Consider the following 23,426-nt stretch of genomic DNA (forward strand, 5'->3'; position numbering starts at 1 on the left):
CAGAGGTGGAAATGAAGTAAAACAGGTAAAAACTGATGTGCAAATGCCTATTAGCATGGTAATCTTCAATCAAGCTGAACAGTTTAACATAAATGCTTGCAAACTTATCTACACATTTGTTACCCAGTTACCCAGGTTCTACAGAAAAATAATTTCGCACCTTATTTGGCTTGTTGAGTGACGTTAAATAGACAAAGACAAAAAAGCAAAATGTCAGAAGCTGCAGGTCTGAAGGTAATGCCTTGCCACTAGCTGTTCGTAAAAAGGATGGTTCCAAAGATTTTTATCTCAGTCAGCCTCTGAATCAAAACTCCTCCCAAGCAAAACGAAATCTTTAAAGAAGCAGGCTAGATCAGATGGCACTAAAGCTACTGTTCTAACAGCGACTGGGCATCTTGTTCCAGTTTATCATCAGTTAGTTACAGTAGTGAGGAAATTCACTCACTACAAGCAGGCACTGTGGTTCTAAGCTGAAACGAAGCATGGCAACTCAAATCCAGCCGAGCTCTGCTCAACAGGTCCCGTGCTCTGGTGCATGGCTGTGTGTCATGGAGGAAGAGGTAGCATTCGGGGGCAGGGGAGATATGGACACAAAGGCATTGTCTAACTGCCATTTAGGCATCTCTGCTCATCAACAGAGAGGTGCCTTTTTTTCACAAAGGCATTTTATAGACTAGCAGCGGCCTTAATAGAGGGCTGATACATTATGGAACATTCCCATTACCTGAGTGCTACTTGAAGAAGAGTCCTGGTGGTGCCATGGTTAGCAGCCAAGCTAAGGTCGGCAGTTTGAATCCACCAGATGTTCCTTGGAAACCCTATGGGGCAGTTCTAGTCTGTCCTATAGGGTCGCTGAGTCAGAATAGACTCAATGGCAACAGGTGTTTTACTTGAAGAAGATGCTCAATGTGATTCTTTCAATACCTTTGTTTGGGAGAATATTCTGGCAAAAGCAGTGTAACTGCTTAAAGATTCAAGGGCAAAGAAATTAGCAAGACTTCCCAATGAAATGATATATAATGACAAGGTGGGGCTCAAAAGGTGTATTCAATTCCATGTGCCTATACTCTCTTCACTGATATTCTGCCATACTTACAGGGGACTGGTCACTTTGACCGAAACAAAATGAAAACCAAAGACCCGAATGTTGCCGAAATGTCAATATTCTTAAATGATCATTATCATCTATAAGTGACAAATACTTTATAGTAAAAAAATGTTATTAAAGCATCTCTTAAAAACAGAGAAATCGACCTAAGGATCAAGTTCCAATAGCACTGGAAAAAGCTTATTTTTTGTTTCAGGTACACAGGAGGACTGATTTAGATGAATCAATCCAAAAATGAGAAATGACAACAATGCCTAAGCTTGTAGTAGTTCACAGAGTGTTTCCACATATATCATTATCCTCATAAAAAATACCTTATTATTACTTACAGGTAAGTGAAAACGAGGCTCCAGGAGGTTAAGTGACTTACATAGTCTTAAGGCTTATTAAGCAGGGGGATCTTCTGACTCAAAAATCTACAATCTTTCCATTAAATAATATCACTTCTAATTGCACTAGGCTGCAAATGCTTCCTTTATGGAAAACGTCTGATGGTCCTCTGACAATTAACAATCTTAAAAGTCATCAAACATCAACTCCTGAAAAGACTAGTTGTGAGGTTCATATTTCAAGATCTTCAATAAATTATATGCTGCTAAAAATTTAATTAGAAAAATAGAAAGGGAAAAAAAAATCCCATTGCCCTTGAGTAGATTCCAACTCATGGTGACCCCATGCTATACAGAGCAGAACTGCTTCATAGGGTTTTCTTGTCTGTAACTTTAAGGAAACAAATCACCAGGCCTTTTCTTCCAGGGAACTGGTACCACTGGGTGGATTCAAATCACTAACCTTTAGGTTAGTAGTTGAGTGCAATCCATTTGCGCCACCCAGGGACCTTAGAAAAACAGAAGAAAGCTCCATGTAAACGGTAAAGATTTACCTGAATGGAAAGGAAACTGTTGCTTGGCTTCACCAGTATGTGCGTCCCAAATAATTGTCGTCTGAGATGAGTAAGAAAATAAAGATAAATTGCTATGAAGTTAAAAGGAGGTTATAACAGATGCATCAATTCGATGCCTAATTATATTAACACAATATAAAATGTCAGGACGAATTTAGTTTTTAACATTTTATCCTAAATAGTACAATGAGGCTATGAATGCCATTTCTGGGAGGAAAAACAAATACTAAGCAGTTAATTTTTCTCTGGTGATTTTTCATCAGTCAACTCACTTCAAATAACAAGTATTAGTTGTCTACAAAGTACTGGGCATCATATTCGATTTTACAGACCCAAAAGGAAATGAACTACAGCCCCTGCTTAAGAAACTCCACTGCAATCGTGTATTTAATATAATATCCTTACAGCTTTTTAGATATAAGACAAGTTCTTGATTAATGAAGTTAGTTCTCAATATTGAAAGCTCTTCAAAGATCACATTTACTTAAAAAGACAGGTTGAATTTTGACAGTATTAAAACAATGCCTTTCACAGTACACCAAAGTACGATGTATATACTAGAATGAATATATTCTCAAATCCCTTTAGCACTCTCCCATTTACTAATTTATGGACATAACGTATTGTATAGCACCAGCAGTGACTGCTAACAGGGCTTTGTTCTCCCCTTCCCAGCCTCCTCCACTTTCCTTTCCGTTTTGCTGTCATGCTTTAATTGCTCAATTGAATACAAAGCCTGAACCAGTTTCTCAACACTTTCCTTTCTGATAACACAGTGTGTTAACTCTCCCTATTGGCATGTCATTTCCTGGATTAAAATAATCCTAAATTTCCTTCTCCCTTACTCGTTTTGGGAACTGTAGTAGAGAGAATGACCTAAGGAAATGAAGGAGGAAGGAGGCCATGTTTTAAACTCATTTGTATTCACCATCCTAGTTAGGTGAGGAGAACTAAAAAGTTCCTGGCATTTCTTACGTTTTCAATTAAGCACCAGGAGTCAGGTAACAGACTGGTTCTAGGATTTTCCAAGGAATCACGCCAGAGCCACATTTACTGAAGAGCTCAACTAGAAGCTGGAGAAAGGTGGGGGGAGGTATGACACTCGTTATGGCTCAAATTCCAGCAAAAATGAGGAGTGGTCATACAGATAAGGGATGAAGGACACTGAGGTGTAATTCAGCAACGAGCTAATAGATGAATCTAAGAAAGCATTTTTTACTATCATAAATTCGTATCTGACTTTCCCAAATGTGAATGTTTTATTATTTGTGTGCTTAGCAGAGAAAACATTGCTCCCAAATACATTATGCAACACATTAACCTTGACAATTAGTTTCCTGTTCTTTTACCTTGTCTACTCCAGCACTCAGGATGAAATTTCCTTTCTTATTCCATTTTAATGCAAATATAGGGCCTTTATGCTGCCCCAAGGTGCTGGCGAGGTTACCTAAAATTGAAAAAGAAAAACAGTCAAACTATTTAAAACTTTGTAACTCAGATTAATAACGGCAAGGTAAAAAAGGAAAAGGTTTCATTTACCATCTTTAGTCCATATTCTGGCAAATCCATCATATGAACCAGTTGCTAGAAGTGTACCTTCACTCTGTCAGAGAAACACATCTCTCTCAATTACAGAATCCAGAAAGAACACTTAATTGTTATTAAAATATTTCATGTCTAAATTTTTAGTAAGCAGGCCCCTGACATTCTCTGCTTCAAAACTTCCTGTCTTGCCTATTTGTGCATGCCACCAAAGGCCCATGGAACACCCTCCCTGCTGTGAGGTTCCTATGATAATGGCAGTCTAATTAGTTAGTGTAGGAGACATAACCCACATCTCAGTAATGGCAGTAACTGTTCTGACACAAAATCAACTGCACGGCACTCATGAATGCTCAAGGTCTACTACACTGTCACAGACGCACAGGGCTGAGGGTGGGCGCAGGGTGGTGGGCTGGGGAGAACATCAACATTATAGTTTTGTAACGATCTAAACAAATAAAGAGCAAAAACTTCCAAAATATTTAACTGCGGTTAGAAGTTTTTATATGGCCCTCTCTCCAACTCTCCTACTGTTGAAAGAAATGTATAGGTTTGACCCATCAATACTGTTGTTTCCAATGATCAGAGTTTTTTTATTATTTAATGTTTCTTTCCTTTGTTAATTTCTCCTCACTGTGAAACCCTAACCAACAAACGGAGCAAAGCAGGAAAAGAGCCCGAAAGGGTGCAGCTTGACTACAGTTAATGAAGTGAGTACAACTGCGTAGACTACTTCACTACAAAGAAATCCGTATGAATTTCTCTAAGGTTATATTCTGTGCCCTGCCTTGATGACCAGCCAAAAGGAAGGACAGATCTCACTCTGTGAAAGTGCGAAGTGCGAAGTTACAGATGCATTAAACAGACTATTGCTGGGATGAGTGGAAACGGTACTGGAGACAGAATGAAATCCTGCCTTACCCAGCACCTTCTTGATGCTTTTTGTTAAGGGTACTCAAAACAAGGCTGCCTCATTTCAGACTTCTCGAGGCATTTAGCCTTACTGGTGAGTGACCAAAAATAAACCAAACGCTGGTTCTGAGGGCTATGGACTCAGTCCTGCCAGGATTTCAAAACTCCTGTAGGGCACTACCTGAGGGAAAAGAAAGCACACTGAAGCCAAGAGTAGAAGTTTACTTTCAGCATGTGCATGTGGGAGGTTTCCTTTAAACCAACAGTCCCCAAATGCTTATAGTTCATGGACAACTAAAGTAAGAAAAGACTACCTCCTAAACTCTTGATTTAGCTGTGGAAACAAACTATTACTTGAAGACAGTATTTCCCCCTTTTGGTAGAAGATTCGAATTCATGGTGAATAACACATTTTTGAAAAGCCCACAGTTTTTAACATAATAACTTGAAGTTCAGGATCACAAGATAAACATACCTATATTTGATAACTATCCTTTTCAGTGTAAACTGTTTCCTTAAATTTAATATAGTCTGATTCAAGTAACATAAGAGAGGTACAAGTCCTTTGGATCAAGAAATAAAGAAGACCTGTTTTAGACCGAACTGTGTCCCCAAAAAATACCTGTTGTAAATCCTAACCTCTACCCATGGTTATAATCCCATTTGTGAATAGGTTTTTGTTACAAAATGAGGCAGGATTAGGGTCTATCTTGAGTTTATCTCTTTTAAAATATAAAAGAGATTAACAAGCAAGCAAGAGGAGCAGAGATGGGGGAAGAGAGATGCCTAGCCATATGAAGATCACCCAGGAGCAGAAGCTAAAAGAGACAACGGCCTTCCACCAGAGCTGACAGAAAGAGGAGAAGGCTTCCCCTAGAGCTGGCACCCTGATTTTGGACTTCTAGCCTCCAGCTGTGAGAAAATACATTTGTTTGTTAAAGCCATCTACTCGTAGTATTTCTGTTATAGCAGCATAAGATAACCAAGAGAGGACCCATATTAAGAACATAATACTCAGTCCTGATCTGATAACCAAATAATATTGCAATGTGTTAAACCCCTTAAATTTCTAGAATTGTAAATAGTTTACAGGAGGGGAAGGGTAAACATGTTGCTGGAAACTTCAGAAGACAACATTAAAAATACATAACTACGAGTTCTGGATCAATGCCAGAACTGAGAGCTTCAGCTGAAGTAATCATTTTTAAAGATAGATCTCATTCCTTTGAGTAACATTTGGAAGATCCTTTGGAAAGCCTCACAAAAAATTTTTGAATAAACGTCCTAGAAAGAAAGGTTGTTCACTTGCTAAGGAAAGGACAGTATTCCCCAGAAATCCTTGGCAACAATGAAATGGTGGTAGTGGTGGTGGTGGACGGGGGGGTGGTTGTAAGAGATAGTTACAAGGGATAAGGAAGGAAAAAGGCAACGTGGAATAAAGACAAAAATACGGGAACTGTGAAAACACTCATTTTTCACAAACTAATCATGGGAATAATGGAAACAAACCAACTAAGCTGGGAATCATCAATTTGCAACTGAAAGGATAAAGCTTTATCAGTAACGAAATCAAACCGTTTTGTCAAAGTAAGTTATCCCAGAAAGACAGTCTGAGCCTGTCTACCTAAATCCATAAATAGAACCAAAAATTTTAAAATTCCTATTGCTGTAATAAACCTTGAAGTAATGAAGACTAATGGCCCCTAACGGGCCGGTGGCAATGAAGCTTTCATTAGTTCGCAGCCAAATGAGAAAAACAAGAACTTTATTTTTTGGTTATATAGATTTCTTTATCCCTAACACAAAGGACTTGGTTAAGGTCTCAGAATGTGTCTGCTGTTGTGCTAAGAAATTTCACCTATAACCTCATTGATGCAGGCACCGTTATCACACTTCTATCATACATGTGAAGAAAACGAAGTAGCTGCATAATAATTTTCCAAGGTTATGCTGCTGGATAAACAGAAGAGCTACAAGTTGAACAGTAGCCTGACTACTCTCAGGCCAGCCTTTGTTTTTAACATCACATTTGTAGATGAGGACTCATAGCACGTTATTCTGGTAAGTAATGAAATCCAAAACTATCTGAACAAACAGACAAACCCTACCACTAGTCTGAGACTCGGGAGGTCAAGTACACTAGTAACTACACCCACCATGGACAATGCAGAGATACTTACATTCCAGTCTAGAGATGTTACATCCTTGTTGCTTGGGACATCCTGCCCTCCTTCTCGTATACAATGTCTAAGTACTAATTGTGTGGAGCCACTCGTGCTATTTTCACTAAGATTCCATATTCTTGCAGTTGAGTCTCCAGACCTGTAAAGTATGCAATGTATTTTAAATCCTCATATTCTCAAGTATCACACAATCACAGCAACATATTTACACCTTACTATTTTTATTAATAAAGAAAATAAAAACCAGACTAGTGGGAGTTTTTATTGCCAGTATTTTTCCCGTTCTCCACTTTGTGGCCCTTGAGCACCCCTGAGGTAGCAAGCTTAATTAAAACACCTCAAACTACTTCATGAAGGAATGAAGATTTACAGAGGCAGGGTGATCGCCAAACAAAACAGCAACAACAAAAACCGAAAGCTTGCAAATGTAATATATTTTTAAAATGTGTAATAATTCACTAAGATTTAAAAAAAAAAAAAAAAGCCAGCGTAATTGCACTGTAGAAACACACCCCGATGCCAGGAGATCACTAACGGGGTTCCAGGCACAGATGAAAACTTCAGATTCATGGCCCCGTAACACCACTGCCTTATTGGGGGGGATTTCGACGTCTCCATCGACTTCCATCATGTCAGTATGGTTGTCTGTATCAGGAGGACCAAGTGGAAAATTATCATTAGGTGATTTTACAACATCCTGGGCGGAAAGGGGAGGCTTTTAACCAGCAACTACCTACTCATAATAGCAGTATAACACTTTTACTATGACAAGGTTAAGCTGACAAAGACTATACAGACTTTATCGCAAAAGAAATAAATCCCTATCTCTAGTTAAATATGATCATATATGAATATGAGTGTATGTTTAGGGGTGAGGTTACGGAGGGGAGAAATAAAGGGCTATAAAAGGTTAGCCCCAGATACGGCTAAAACTGGTCTGAATTGAATACAGTCCATGCCAATACTATTCTGAGTTTCTGCCAGTAGGGGTTGCTGATATCATTCATATAATATCAGAGTTGCCTTTATATTTCAAAATCAGAGCTTTATCGTATTTGTTAATAACAAGTATTGCAATTTTTTAAAACAAATACAGAGGTAAAAATTTATTTAATTGTGGAAAATGGACTCTAAACATTAAAAAAGAAAGTCACTGAAAACAAATCTAGGTTTGGAGTTTTAGAAATAAAAACCTGAACCGTGGAACGCAAGTTAGGGGAACCAGTGGCATAAACGAAACAGATGAAGTTATTCGACAAAATTGTGGCTCAGAAGATGGCACAGTCCTGGAAAGCAAACTATTGCCTCTGAAAAGAAATGTTTCAGATTTCTTAGCTCACTTGCTATGGTATGTGCTCCGTTCTCCTCCCCATTTGCTGTGTTTTCTCCATTTTTTGTTGATCCTTGTTGGTTGGTGGCAGCTGCGGCAGCTGCGGCAGCTGCGGCCTGCTGCTGTGCAAGCTTATCTCTATAAGCTTGTTGTCTCGTTTGTACTACATCAGGCATCACGGCATCTATCAGTGACAGGGACTCTATTGGTCGACCATCAAACAAGGTACCATCCTGGATTTGGAAAATTGTGACAGAAGACAAATCAAAAGTAACATTAGGGTTATCTGTATTCATACAACAGCAGAAATGAAAAAAAAAAAAATCTTCATTCCGAGCAAAAACAGATTTTAGATAATTTTCTAAACTCCTGTAAGAAGGAAAGCAGTCAGGAGGAAAGGAAGATGGAAACCGCAAGTGGCAGGTGCTGTTTGACTTTTCCTCTACAATTAGTCCATGCTGTCGTCAAATGTTATACAGATACAGGTGCAATGTAAGCCACTGATGAAAATTAAAAGGGATAATAAGATGTAGGCCCAGATAATAAAGATTTTAATGATCAGATTCCAAAATTCAATTAGTCAAAAGCAATGACCAATGTGGAATAGTCCATATAATGAAGTTTGGAGTCACATTATAGTCAATACTTCTTTAAAACTGGAAGAAAAAAAGAGTTCACAATAGCTTTGCTGTACTGAAAAGTTTCTTGTTACCTGACTACAATATTAAAGCAGGAATGGACTTCAGATATTATGCCATCCAGTCATCACATCTCACTAACGTTGAAAGGCAAGCACAATAAATGCAAAGACTTGTTCCTGCTCACGAAGCTAGTTGATGGCAGCTGGGCTCTCTTAAGCCAGTGCTATTGGATCAAAGTGTACAGTATCGCCATCACTTGGTAGCTTAATGAAATGTATATTCAACCCCACAGATCAGAATCTCTGGGAGTGGGGCTCAAAAATCTGTGTATTAACACACCTTCTGGATGACAGTTCTGCGTGCTAGCATTTGAGAAGCACCATCACAATACACAGGCTAGTGATCTTTAATTTTGTGGCATTTCTATAATTTTCCAAAGCTCCACTCATTGACACTAGGAACTTCACAATTAATACAAAGATCTTCAGGGAGCACAAAAGAGACAGACACTGAACAAATCAGAAACTGCACATCAGCGAGGAGAACGCATACGTGAAGGTTGCTAATAATACTATACCTGAACTGGGGAACACGCGCCACTGACAATCTACAGTGGAATGATGGGGTACTCTTAGTGACAAAAACACAGCACATCTTTCCGAATTTTTAATTGTCATGGAATGTTTGAGGAGTAGAACAAAGTATTTTAATTTATAAAACCAGTTGCAATCTAGTCAATTCTGATTCATTATGATCCCATGTGTGCCACAGTAGAACTGTGCTCTACACAGTGGTCAGTGGCTGATTTTTTGGAAGTAAATCACCAGGCCTTTCTTCCAGGGTGCCTCTGGGCAGACTTGAACCGCCAACCTTCTGGGTAGCAGGTCAGCAGGTTAACCGTTTGTACCACCTTGGTATATTATCCAAACCAACACAGATACATCGTGGAGTACTACGTAAAATTTTAAATGAGCATCATCTCTGGCCATTGGCAGAGCTTGTTTATCTTCTCTCCCTCTTAAATAAAGAGTACTTTGGGACGGAAAGTGCTATAAGACAATAACGATACATGTTAATTTAATACTACTGGGTTTTTTCAGTCATAAAGATGAGGAAACCCAAAAATAACAAATCATTTTTAAAATACTATAAACAATAAATACTGAACCTGTGAAAGCCAGAAGCTGTGTAAGGCAGAAACCTGTCAAAGAGGGAACACTCAGACATTCTCCACTACAGCAAGTGACAGAGAAGTGGTAACACTGCACCCTATCAAAGGCAGAAAACTTTCAACATTTGGTAAAACAAGGTAGTCCCATTGAGTTCCGACTCTCACCGGTTTCAACATACTTGGAAAAGTATTCATCTCTGAAATAACAATAAGGCTAAATAAACTACCGATACATGGACCTTAAGACAGGCAACAGTATCAAGAGTTAACTTCAATTATAAATTCCCTTCCAAAATTAGGGCATATATAATCTTTCCAAACAACTCAAGGTTTTCTAACTGCTCGTCAATTATGGCCTCAGCATTCCACAGCACAATCCTGTTGTTGTAATGATTCTTACTCTTTATTTGGAAAAGCATATTAAGAGAAATAAGCTATAGACAATGGTTCTTACTATTGGGAGCCAACATGCTCTGGGTGTGCAACCTGACTGCTTTGTTAGGAATGATGCCCTTCACTTTTGTTAAGCAGGGAAGCTTAAAAAGATACTAAGTAAACAAGCAAGGCATCTAATTTAAGAATATTTTTATGAATAAGAATTAGTATTTGAAATAAGTCTTCCTTACCTCATTAATACTAACTTCTGCTTCTACATACTGTAGACCTTTCTGGATGATAGAAATCAATGCAGCAGGTGGAACGAGGGCACCATTTATATTAGACTGACTGATATGGCTTTCTATGCCAAAGGTAAACGCAGAATGAGAAAATCCTAAAAGCAAAAAAAAAAAAAAGAGTATTAGAATTTATTCTCCTAGTCGCAACATGCTAAATGACACAAATGAAAGACCTCTATATCTATAATCTTTCAAAATCACATTCCATCCATTGGAAATCTCAGATTAGTAACTAAGGTCCAGTATGTTTTCAAACATTTCAAACAAGAGAAATAGCAAAATCTAAACAAATCAAAATCTGTTTGCCTTTATAGATTTTCTTTTTTCTCTTTGATTATTTAACGTACTCATAACTTTTTTTAAATTTTCTAATACATACTTGATTACATACAGCTTCAAATTTTACAAACTTCAGATATTTTCCTCAATAAAAAGCACCAAAACTTTAAAGTGAAAAAAAAAAAAATCACATGGTTTGGAAATCATGTGGTTCAACTGCAGAACTCAAGATTACTGTGGCCAATGTAAATTAAGAGGCATTTAATACTCCTGTAGTATATTTAGGTTTTTACATAAAAATTGTGAACCAAAAATCAAACCAAACCCACTGCCGTCGAGTTGATTCCGACTCATAGCGACCCTACAGGACAAAGTAGAACTGCCCCATAGAGTTTCCGAGGAGCGCCTGGCGGATTCGAACTGCCGACCTTTTGGTTAGCAGCTGTAGCACTTAACCACTAGGCCACCAGGGTTTCCTAAAAACTGTGAAACATCTTATAAATTCAATAGTTTGCCATTTACCTTCAAGCTACTTAAGAAACGAAAGGTAAATTAAAGCTAATATAAGGAATGAAAACTGAAATTTAAGAATGCAAATTTTTATGTTTAAATGGAATTTTATGTATGAATTAAACACTAATTTTTTTAACTAATTTTTTGCCACTTAGTAATAACCTACTTTCAATGAATATTTAGGAAATGGAGAGCTAGCAAATGAAAATGCAATTTCTGTGCTCTCCATCAGTGATTCTTTCCTTTTAATTTGAAATACTTAAAACCAGAATACTCACACAACAAAAATCTCTTCATTTAGAAATATTTCCTAATGAGACTTTGAACAATGAAAAGGGCTTTCCGTCAATTAAAATAAGAGGGAGCACTTTATGTTGGCCTTGTGTTTCATGAAAAGCAAGTCCATACAAATTCAAAGGTTAAATTCTGGTAAATTGATAGACAAGGGTGATTATTCTCTTTACCAAAGTATCTATCATAGCTTATCATTAAGCAGTAATTGCTATTAGTGGGATTAAACTATATGTGATATAGAATGTTTCATACTGAATAGGGTAATAAATACAGGCTTGATTTGGCTCTTGCTAAAACTGACAATCTATATGATAGTATTCTGTTGTCCGGCCTGTCAGTCCCAGTTTTTTAGTGGTCAGTATGTGTCTTTTTTTTTTTTTTTGCATTTGTACTTGCATTCTAAGTTCCTGTGGAACTTGTGAACATTCTGTAATAAGACACTGCGGGCTCACAAATAGCATGTGGTTAGGAAATATTTTAATTGGTTAATTGACAGGCCACAGTACCTAAGATGATCTTTCTCACAGCACCCTCCTTCCCCCTTTAAAAAAAAAAAAAAAAAATAGAATACCTAAATTATTCGGTGCCTGTAACTCACAGTACGAGAGACAAGAAATTAAGCCAGCTTTAAGACCTTGATTTTAACCTCATGATTTCACCCACAGGCAAGATCATAATTAAACACATTTATAAATAGTTTTTGGCTTAATCTGAGCTCTCAGAGATGGGTAAGAAAGATGCCAAGGAAAAAAGCAGGCAAGAGGACGCCTTTTTCCATTGTCTGTCCGGAATCCATAACCACTTGAAGATGAGAAGAGTCCACATCGTCAGGGTGGAAAGGAGAAAAGGGCTGGGAAGGGTGGCGGTGGGGGTGGGGCAGGGTGTGAGGTGGCAGTGAAATCCCTACACAGCGAGGTCAGAGATTCCTGTTTTCCACTTAAAACCTCCCCTAAATAAATCCCTCAGTAAATCGTACATGGTGGGAGTAGGGCAGTAGGGGTGATGTCAAGTAGCCAAGTGGCCTTGAGATTTAGGGTGGTTTTAGACAGGAGATATCATTTACAGAGGGCCAACCATATGTTAGCAACTGTGTTAGAAACTGTACACCCATATAAATTTATTATTTTATAAACTGAATTAACAGATGGGAAAATACAGCCATTAAGTAAGAGAGTAAGGATTTAAACTCATTCACAGACCATGACCCTAACCACTACACCCTCCTGCTCCTCTTGAACAGTTAACTGTCCAGGATAAAGCTAAAGCAGAAAGTTTACTGTTTATTGACAGACAGTACAAGAGTATATCGTCTGTCTTCTTTTTGCAACTCACGGTCTCGGAAAGTGGTATGAGTAATGTATGAAACATTAAGACATCTTAACGGCCTTATTTGTGCCAAGGTTTCAGAAGTGTTTTGATTTATGTCAGATTTGTAAGTTGTAGCAAAGTCTGTTTCTGTGCTCTCTATTCATGGGGGCATTTTAGTCAAAATCATTACATTCATACTGTTAAACGAGCTGATTGAGAGTTTAAGCTTTAAGTATTAATATGTCCAAGAGTATCGTAAGAGTTGCAGTTGGAACCATGTCAATTTTAGGCTATAATAGTGCATGTATTCCGAATTTGTTCCCTCAGACCAGGAGAGGAGCTATCACAGGTGCTTATATGCATTTCAAGCTATCTCAGATGAGCTTGGAATGCTCTCAACCAGCCATGAAACAACACTGAAGTAGTCATTAGCATTGTTTTGGCACTTCTCATTGATGTTTACCCTTGAGAAGCTCCACGCTTTAAAATGCTCTGCTTAAATAAATGCTGAATTCAACTATAATTTTGTCTTTATTTCTAGTCATAGCATTGCATGGCAGCTTAAAATAATTAAAGTTCAAAATTATACCACTTTTCTTCTTCTCCTCCATAAAATTTATTTTTCCTTAAAAATTTTCTGATCTTATTTCATTACACTTGAAAGTCATCCTAACTCCTGCCTCTCCCTCAGCTCTTGCAATTCCACCATTTGCCAAATCCGATCATCCTACCTCTCTGGGCTCTGTCATCACCTTTCATCTGCCAGAACCTGAGTTCAGTCACCATTGTTCTTTGCCTGGACTATTGTTGCCAAAAGTTCTTTTCCTCTCTTCCTCAGTTCAGTACACTTACCACATTGCAACTGGAATACTATTTCTAAAACACAGATTGGTCATCTCATTTCTTATTTTAGCACTTTGAAGGAACTCCTAAATATGCCACACAATTACTTTTGAGACCTGACCTTGCCTATTGCTCCAGCCTCATCCTCCTAATTCCACATCCCCACTCTTCTTCCCATTGCACAGCGAATTCAAGTAATGGCATGTTACAAGTAACTTCCTGAACGTGCTGTGTTAATCATGTCTTTGGGCCTTTGGGTGCACTGTTCACTCCTTTCTTCCTCTTCTCTTTTCTCCTACTTGAATGTTGGTGAAGTCCTTCCCTTCTCTGCCCCCAAGGTTAACCAGTCTTTTCTATGTTGATCCTATAATTTGTACATACATTTAAAGTGGCACTTACCACTAAGTGGTTCTCGTGACAGAGAGAGAGACTACTAGACTAGGCTGCATGAGGATGGGGTTTATGTCTAATTACCTTTTAATCCTGGAAAACTGGCACATTATCTGACCTAACAGGTGCTCAATAAACGTTGGTTCAACTAAAATATAATGCAATTCCACTACAATGCACGTTGGCACATCAGAAAATCTGACTCCAGAAAAAGTATATGATTTAAGCGTTTCTTGAAAAACGATCTAAAAACTGAACCGGTTTATGTCAGAAATTATTCCCAGTTATCTGTACATCGATATGCAGGAAATACCTTCAGAAACAGCTTCTGATTTACACACTGGAAGGCAAAAGGGATTATCTAAATCTGTGAAAATGTTGAAATTTGACATGATTGCCAAAAATAGCTTCCCTTCTTTCCAGAGGTAAGAGCAAATCTGTTATGAATAGTGTCTCCATAATCGAGTACTGTAAGCATTCATTAGGTAATTAAGATTTGGGAGACAGAAAAGATTCCAGAGAGGAATATGGCTGAAAACCACACGCTGAGTATATAGTAATTCAGTAATACAGAAGAGCAATGGCAGGGGGTGTCTGTGTAGTTACACGAGACCATGAACGACTCACATAAGAAATGAGATCACAAAACAACCATCTTCGACATGCAGTTTCTTTCAAGGTGTCCCTTCCTTGGGATGGGAAGGGTTATGTTCTCAAAAGGGAGTTAGTCAGTCCTCCAGAGCCTGACAACTATGTAAACAGAGAGTCCAGACATAAAAGTTGGGCCTTAAGAAAATGAGCCTAAGGCATAGGGCATCTGAACAAGAAAAACTGATGAAAAGAGGCAAAGCTCAGTTATCATCACAATACAGTACTCTCGTCTACAAGGAAAATCTGATTTATCCAAGGACTTATTAATCTTTAGGTCAGAAAAGTCCAGAAAATTTATCCCTGTTCCCATCACCACAGTGCCCCCAAACATATTTCCAACCTTGCTCTAAAAAGCCTTGCTCTACAAACCAGGATTTTAGAAAAGGTAAAGAGAAATGGGAAAAAATGCTATAGGGGATCTTGGCTGTTGAGGAATTAGACCTAGAACTTACAACAATAATAAAAGAAAATGTGGAAAAGGAGGAAAAATTACAATACCAAAACCCAATGCAACTGGTAGCATTTTTGTGTATTTCCTTGTTTTCTTCACATATAGGGTTTTTTCAGTACAATATAATACACTGGCTATACAATTTTATGCCTAATTTTGCTTTTTAAAAAATATGACAATGAATATTTTCTATAAATTATATTTTCTGAAGTAATTTTACCAGCATCCTTATCTCCAGCCAGTAAATGATTCATCCGCCCCACTGTGGGGCATCTGGACTTTCACAATGTTCACAACTCAAAAGCATCTCCCTCAGATATCTATGTGTACAGGTTTTGCCGTGTCTAATTTTTTTTTCTCCTTTGGATGGATTCCCCTCAAAAATCAGAGGGGACAGAAGCATACTAAAGAAGTTTTCATGATCGCTAAATGGCTTTCCAAAAAATTTGAGCAAATTTATATTGCTACCAAGGAAACTCGTTGCCATTGAGTCGATTTCAATTCACAGTAACCCTACAGGACAGAGCAGAACTGCCCCACAGGATTTCCAAGGATCACCTGGTGGATTCGAACTGCTGAACTCAACCACTATGCCACCAGGGTTTCCACAGTGCTACCAGCAACTTAAAAAGGTTTCCTTACACCCTCACTATGCTGGCTCTTCCTAAATATACAAAAAGGTTATTAAGATTGAACAAGTTCTCTTTTGGCAACTATTAAAAGACCTTTATCCTTTAATAAGTGTGTCAGTAGGAATGTGTAATGGGAATTTCATGTATCAATGAAATAGGGTCAGTCAGCTTACTGAAAAATAAAGAGAAAAACTGATTTGGAAGTATCAAAGTATCGTTAAGTGCCACCATTTATGACAACTGCTTGCTATTCGTTGTTAATTAGCTGTGTTTGAGAACTATAATGTAGATGATTATTTGTCATATGAATGTTATCATATATTTCAATTATAAAGCAGAACTCTATACCTACTTGCAATCCTATAGCTCGTCATCTACTCATTAAAATTAAAAAGAAGACTGAAGATGGACATACCAACTCCTGAACTTCCCTCACTCCGGGTCTTCCTGGTTGGAAGCACATTACTGACAGTCAGTTTAATCTGCCTCCATCCAGTTCACTGTTAAAATCTGTTTATAAATGGTATCGGGGGCGGGGGGGGGGCGGACTACGAAGGAATGGATATTCAGCTCAGTTGCCTTCATCTGGGTCAAGAGAAACTGTATTGTCATTTGACTACTGCCAATTAGACATTACAGGGGCTGATATAAAATATTAAATGAGAAACAAAACAAAAAAACAAGTGAATGGGTTATATGGTGTTACAGTTCAGAAACTGAATGTTATACATAAACATTCAGGTTAGTCTGCGCCTAGTGTGATCATGTTTTCTAAATTTAAGAATAAAGAAAAAGAACATGTGGTTTTAACACGTGATCTCACAAACAGAGTATCTGGAGTAAGCCCATTCTCAGAAAAAGTGGTGTGGTGCCAGGTGGTGCCAGGTCTAAGTCCAGGGAGATGTGATACCCCTTTGAAAGGTTTAAAACAAAACAGTGAAAGGAGAGTGTGGGGGAGATAAAGTGAACTTTTATGAACCAAACGCTTTAACCTATACTTATCACCTTCTTATGAATGAAGACCGTATGTAAGATAAACCTTACTTCTAAAAAAAGAGGATTTTTTAAAGTGGTAGTAATCAGAATCACAATCTAGAAAATAACTTCTCATCTTAATAACAAGGACATATTGTTTTTACAATTTCCAGTCAGCCTTTCAATCGTTAAGATGCACTTGTTTCGTAGCTCCCAACAATCAAGCCCGTATAAATAGAGATATTAGGGAGCTCTTTGACACGTAATGGATGAGAGTTAAATCCAGGATCAAGAATTCTCCCCCGAACCAAATGTACAGTTTAAGCTACATAAAATTATTATCTTCTTATACAAAGCAACAACACACACACAAGTGTCGAAAGTTTACAAATTATTCACAAATAATTGCCAGCAACAATTTCTCCAGGGGAAAAAAAAAACTGTGAATAAGTACAGGAGAGTCACAGGTGATGCTGAGGGGGGAAAAACAGGGAAACAAAAAGGTCCAAACTGCTTAGGGTCTTCTAAAATTAACACTGTTATCAGATTCTGTTACCACTAAAAAAAAAAAAAAACTACTTACCTGCATAAGGTTGCTACAAATGAGTTATTAGGGCAATCAAATTATTAATGCCCTTGGGCAAACGCTAATTAAAGACAGCATACTTAAAGTCAACCATTACTTACAATACTGCATGTCAAATGCACTCAATTTTCAAGTCATCTCAAAAGAGAAAAAAATAGCTAATTTTACTCCCTAGGAAATAACTGCTGAATACTGAAGTCTGGTGTTCATAAAAGTAGTTTAAGTTGAACTTTCGAGAGATAAAAATAAAACATCCTATAAGATATATACTTCTTTATTAGTTTTGGTGGCTGGAGATAGTTTATTTCAAACAGAAAGACCCATTAAAGACTTGAGGCCAAATATCACAATGTAATCCCTTTTCAATAAGCAACAAATTTTACGGGTAAGGAAACTGAAGCTCCAAAGAGTTATGTGTTTTTAAGTAGGAGGGGCTTTTAAAAGATAGTATCTTTTAGTATTGATAATAGTCAAGACAGAATGATTACCCACTGTTTAAAGTATTTAAGACAGGGCCCCTGGAGATGGACACCATAGCATAGTCAACATTAAACAGAAAACAACTGTTGAACATTCTTCCTAGAAAACATTCTATGTCTAACCCACATATCTATCGAAACAAAACAGAAGTTTCCTAAGGTGTGTTTTGGACTTTCTGACTTTAGGTAATGAGACAGGCAAGAAAGAAAATCCCGTTTTCTTTTTGGTAGTCTTTACAAACCAGCATTGACTGTCTTTGCACAGATCCTGTCTTTGCCATGATGGTTCCAGTTCCTTTTCTGCCTATCTCCTAACCCAATTTAGTGCTCCTTTTATAGGGAAAGAGGCAAGATTAAGATTTTACTTTCTTCTGAATTGCTTTATATTTTTCAAGAGAAATATTTATGACATAAAGTAACTGACATATTTCTCAACAAGTATCCTTTGGAAAATATGGCGATAAATACAATGAACTCCCAAATCAGCCAGGAAAACGAATTACTGGACTAGGTGATTCCAAGTTAGAATCAACTGCAAAAACAGCCATTTGTATGTCTAAATGGAGATCAGAAGCAAGAAAAAACTTTTGGAATAGATGGCACTGCCCAGGTCTATAGCTGTCATGAGCATTTACACTCTGGGGGACATTCTGAGCTCTATCTGAATCCTGCCCTGGGTTCACTGTTGTTGCTCTCGTTGCATGCTGTCAAGTTGATTCCAACTCATAGCGACCCCACATGACAAAGTCAAACTGCCCTTTAGGGTTTCCTAGGCTGTAATCTTTACGGGAGCATATTGCCACATCCCACAAGGCAGCTGGTCGGTTCAAACTACCAGCCTTTTGGTTGGTAGCTGAGCACTTAACCATTGTGTCACAACTATTAGTCTCTTCCATCTCACATTTCTGGAAGTAACTTCAAATGAATGTCCCATGGCACCCTTTATGACATAATCATGCGTCCTCATTCCTATTAAACCTTGCCCACAAGTTCAATGGCAACTTCACTTTAGGGGACATTTTCAAACTCCAAATCAGCATGTGTCAATTTCATGCTTTCTATTTTATCCGGAACAATTGTTAAGTATACTTTTTCTTTCAAGATACTGCGAACATGCCACACACCGGTTGTCAACTTCTCATTGTCCTACAACTAATAGAGACCAATGGCTTTCAAACTTTACCGTGCATGAGAATCACCTGGGGTATTTATAAAATGCAGATTCTTGGGCCTTACTTGAGGTTCTCTGAGTGATTTTGATGCAAGTGGTCAAACTCACAGAACTCTGGTAGAGGCAATTCCTAAATTTATGGTAAGTTGCATTCCTGGAAAAATGCCATAAATGAAAATAGCAGCTGAGTCTGATTTTCCCCTACAAAGCATAATGTATATAGGAAGTTACAATTTTTACTGAGACTGATGTTCACATTTTTAGAGATGTGACTTTTAAGACTATACTCATCACACACACACAAAAAAACCCCATTGCCGTGAAGTCGATTCTGACTCACAGCAACCCTACGGAATAGAGGAGAACTGCCCCACAGGGTTTCCAAGGAGCGGCTGGTGGATTCGAACAGCTGATCTTTTGGTTAGCAGCCAAGTTCTTAATGACTGTGACACCAGGGCTCTACTTCATCACCAGTACACTGTAAGTTATCAAGTTTTCTAAAGGATACATAAAACACACCTGAGGAACACAGTAAACAATTATAGGGGGCTTAATATAATAAATAACAGTCTACCATACAAAGTCTTTTGTTGTTGTTGTTTAATTTTTTTCCCATAATTCTTGCTTTATTTTTATTGCAACTTAAAACCTGGCATTTAGGAGGGTTTTCTCTGAGAATATAGGCAACTCTAAGGACCTCTGATAATATTTAATCACTGGATACTCTTTCAGAAATTAATCCAGAAAATTATTTTACTGCAATTCTTTCTGACGCTACTTTCCTATAGCAACATAAAACATCAACATGTGGACTTCTGTTTGGGAACAGGAAGACCTGAGTGCTCATGAGCATATCTAACTCCATCCTGCCCTGTTTATCCTCAACATAGGTGACCCAACAGGATATTGCTGAGCTATCCAACTGTTCCTGACCTCCAAAAGCAGCAATTTCATTTGGTTCAGCCTAAATAACTGCCTCTACATTACGCCAACACGCCTTTATAATGTATTTCCTATCCTTTGATGCTTCGCAGTGTTTTTCGCTTCAGTGTCCAAAAGTCTCAAATCTCTGGCTTCAGTAGTGGTCTGGTGCAAAGGCAGAAGGCACCATTTAATTTTGATCTAATAAATTATTTCCATTTTTGCCAAGAGTACCATGCAACAATTTCCTAACTTATCGTTTACCAGCAATCATTAGGTCACTAGTTTTTCACTTTATTAATCACTTTATCTTGCCCAAATCATCCTCTGAGACACCTCTTTTGGATCTGCCTTCAATACCAGTTTTCGAAAAAAAAGAAAACAAAATCCATTAATCTCAATTTCAAAATAAGTTATTCTCCCATAGTTTCTTAATTTAGTTTCTTCTCTCTCTTTCCCTCTTTGCCCTTGTTGGACCACATCCTCTCAGGTTATTCCAGGCCAGAGAGAAGCACTGATGGTACTTGAGAATAGAAAACCCAGGAGAAAGGCTCAGAACTAAGAGCACAGCTGGGAACATCTGAGCAAACAGTCTGGAGTCTGATCTAAGACCTAAGGCCATGTTTGTATTAGAAAGGGCAACTAACCCTTATAAGAATGACTGAAGTCTCAAAACCATAAATTGAGGACTCAAGAAGTCCTCCTTGTCCTTACTGTCCTATAGCTTAGACCTCTGTTCTATTCCTTCCATCCTCCCTCATATGTCACTACCAAAAGTGTCTTTTTTATATAGTAAAACCTGTGAAAGTCGGAACCTGTGTAAGGCAGAAAACTGTCAAGAGAAGGAAAACTCAAATATTTTCCAATAAAGGAGAGTGAAAGAAAAGTAACGACTGCACTGGTTAAAGGTGAGACCCGGAAGAACAAGGCAGTCCCATCATGTTCCGGCTCTCAAAGGATTCCCTGTACCACGCCTCGCCTTACTACTAAAACACTCGATAACTGTTAGGTATAATTTCCAAAATTCAATCTCTCAGCTATATTTTCAACTATCAAATGATTCTATCTCATGCTAACAATCTGCACTTAACATTGTAATCAAGAACCTTTAGCACCATCCACACCCCAACCCATATCCAACAGTTCTCCGTCTTCTACTCCTATAGTTTCCTCACTCTATTCCACATGCTCCCTTACAGCATTTCTTCTGTTTGCTGACTATACTGCTTAATGTGTCTAGAAAACTTCGATGCCCATGGATTTATTTATTACAAATGGTTTACTTATCACTCACCAAGTATTAATAAGAATTCAGGTCAAGGATATGCTTCATCAATTGGGATAATAGGAAAGCATTCTGAAAAAATACTGGTAACTTAGCTTTTGAAATGCTAACTGCAATTAGGGCCAATAAAATTTAATTGAGGATTCTGAATATGTAGTATCAAACCAATAGTATAGGAGAGTTTATATGTTCCTACTAACCATGTACAATAGTCCCAGTGCATAACAAATTATGAAAGTGGCCTTTGAACACTGAAAGCCGAATTTTTTTATTACAAATATTTGCCTAAGATGATTCTAACATATTTGAAAGAGTCAGAGAGTTAAACCATGCAGTAACACATAGCTTTAAAATAGCAGTCCAGACATTAAGGAAACATACAAAGGTCAACAGTTTGGACTGATACAAATTTCAAATGCATAAAAGGGTATTATTTTGAGAATATTAAAATAATTTGAGGCCTATTTATAAAAGTACTCACCTGACTCTTGCAAGTATCTATATACCAAGAAGTTGACCTCATCACTGCTTATACTCATCTTTATTCCCACTTAAACCATGAGGTCACAACACAGGATATAACCCTAAAAATAAAACAAAGTTAATTAAGTATTTTCTCAATAAAATATTTTTAAACAAAATGTAAACAATGTTGTAAAATCCATTTGATTTTATTAAATGATATAAAATGAAGGTTCTGTATTATCTAATGATAACCCTAACAAATAAAGTTATATTCAATAGTTAGTGAAATGATTATACAACTAAAATATGGTTGGGGTTATTTTTCTGCAAGATAACATATTGGCAAAAATTATTCAGAAATTTTAAGAGGGCTGCAGCATCATATTTTAATGATTATACCGAATGGCATTAAAAGTTGTTCTGCTTTTCTCAACTGTTAAAAAAAAAAAAAAGTAAATTTGAAAAATCAGAATATTAGTTTTTTAGGAAAGGATTTATTTTCATCCAAATTGGGCAGGATTGAGCGGCGCAGAAGGGACGGCAAGCCATCTACTCTTATTTTGTCTAAATTGGCAGAATTTGAAGTCTCTACTTTCTCAATATCGAATCTGCAATGCTCAAGTTTCCGAAAACTCAAGGTATGTATAAGGTAGAGAGATTGGAATATAGTTGTCAAAACTCAAATGACTTTCTCTTACTGGAGATACTTAGTCCTTAATCACAGAGTGGGCAAGGAACGGTACACTTAGACATGACTTAAAATGTCTAATTATATTCGTCCGTCCTCATATCAAAGAAATGATTTAAAGAAGAGGTCACCCAACTTTTTCTGTAAAGGGCCAGAAAGGTAAATATTTTATGCTTTGCCAGCCATACTATAATCTCTGTCATGACTAATCAACTCTCCTTCTGTAGTGCAAACCCCAAACGAACCCACTGCTATGGAGTCCATTCCGACTCACATCGACCCTATAGTACAGAGTAGAACTGCCCCATAGGGTTTTCAAGTAGTGGCTGGTGGATTCGAACTGCCAACCTTTTGATTAGCAGCCAAATGCTTAACCACTGTCCCACCAGGGCTCCATGAAGTAGAAGATAGAGAACTATTGAGTGTGGGTTGTAGTGCAAATACAGCTACAAAGGGTATGTAAACAAATGAGTTAGGCTGTGTTCCAATAAAATGTTATTAATGGACATTGAAATCTGAAGGATAATTGTCTTATTTAAAGGATATGCTTATGTCTATTCAGTAAAAAGGGATATCTAACATTGCAGGCTTTGGCAGACAGTCCTGCCACATCATGGATCACTTTATGATGCAGAGGTCACCACGTATTTTAAAAAAGCATTTGAGAGGATTATTATGTGTCAGAAACTGCTACTGCCCTAAGCAGTAAAAGTGGTGACTGAGCACTCACTGCAGCCCTGGTGGTGCAGTGGTTAAGAGCTATGGCTGCTAAGCAAAACTTCGGCAATTTCTAATCCACCATGCACTCCTTGGAAACCCTGTAGGGCAGTTCTACTCTGTCCTATGGGGTTGCTATGAGTCGGAATTGACTCCACAGCAATGGGTTTTCTTGGGGGAGTTAAGCACTCATGAAGCTTATAGCTCAGAAAGGAGGAAAATTTAATAAAGAGCTAATAACAATTTTCCAATAGACACACACAGGGGATGTCCTAAGCTCACGCAGTCGTCTAGGAATACATCTTAGAGG

At 37.8% G+C, this 23,426-nt stretch overlaps 1 protein-coding gene across 10 annotated transcripts in view; it reads right to left on the bottom strand.

Moving 5' to 3' along the window:
• Positions 1-23,426, bottom strand: part of TBL1XR1 (TBL1X/Y related 1) — a 190,293-nt gene that overhangs the window by 30,912 nt on the left and 135,955 nt on the right. For 8 of the 10 annotated variants that reach the window (XM_064275495.1, XM_064275494.1, XM_064275491.1 and 5 more), the window contains 8 exons: positions 21,728-21,830; positions 10,418-10,563; positions 7,990-8,212; positions 7,162-7,294; positions 6,647-6,788; positions 3,552-3,615; positions 3,362-3,459; positions 1,992-2,052 (listed from right to left, as the gene is read on the bottom strand). In XM_064275495.1, the coding sequence (XP_064131565.1) occupies positions 1,992-2,052; positions 3,362-3,459; positions 3,552-3,615; positions 6,647-6,788; positions 7,162-7,294; positions 7,990-8,212; positions 10,418-10,563; positions 21,728-21,785 (925 nt within the window). In that variant the 5' untranslated portion in view covers positions 21,786-21,830. The remainder of the gene's footprint in view (positions 1-1,991; positions 2,053-3,361; positions 3,460-3,551; positions 3,616-6,646; positions 6,789-7,161; positions 7,295-7,989; positions 8,213-10,417; positions 10,564-21,727; positions 21,831-23,426) is intronic. The other 2 variants (XM_064275501.1, XM_064275500.1) reach the window with 1 other exon arrangement.

This window comes from Loxodonta africana, chromosome 23, assembly GCF_030014295.1.
Source record: "Loxodonta africana isolate mLoxAfr1 chromosome 23, mLoxAfr1.hap2, whole genome shotgun sequence".
NCBI classification, from domain to species: Eukaryota; Metazoa; Chordata; class Mammalia; order Proboscidea; family Elephantidae; genus Loxodonta; species Loxodonta africana.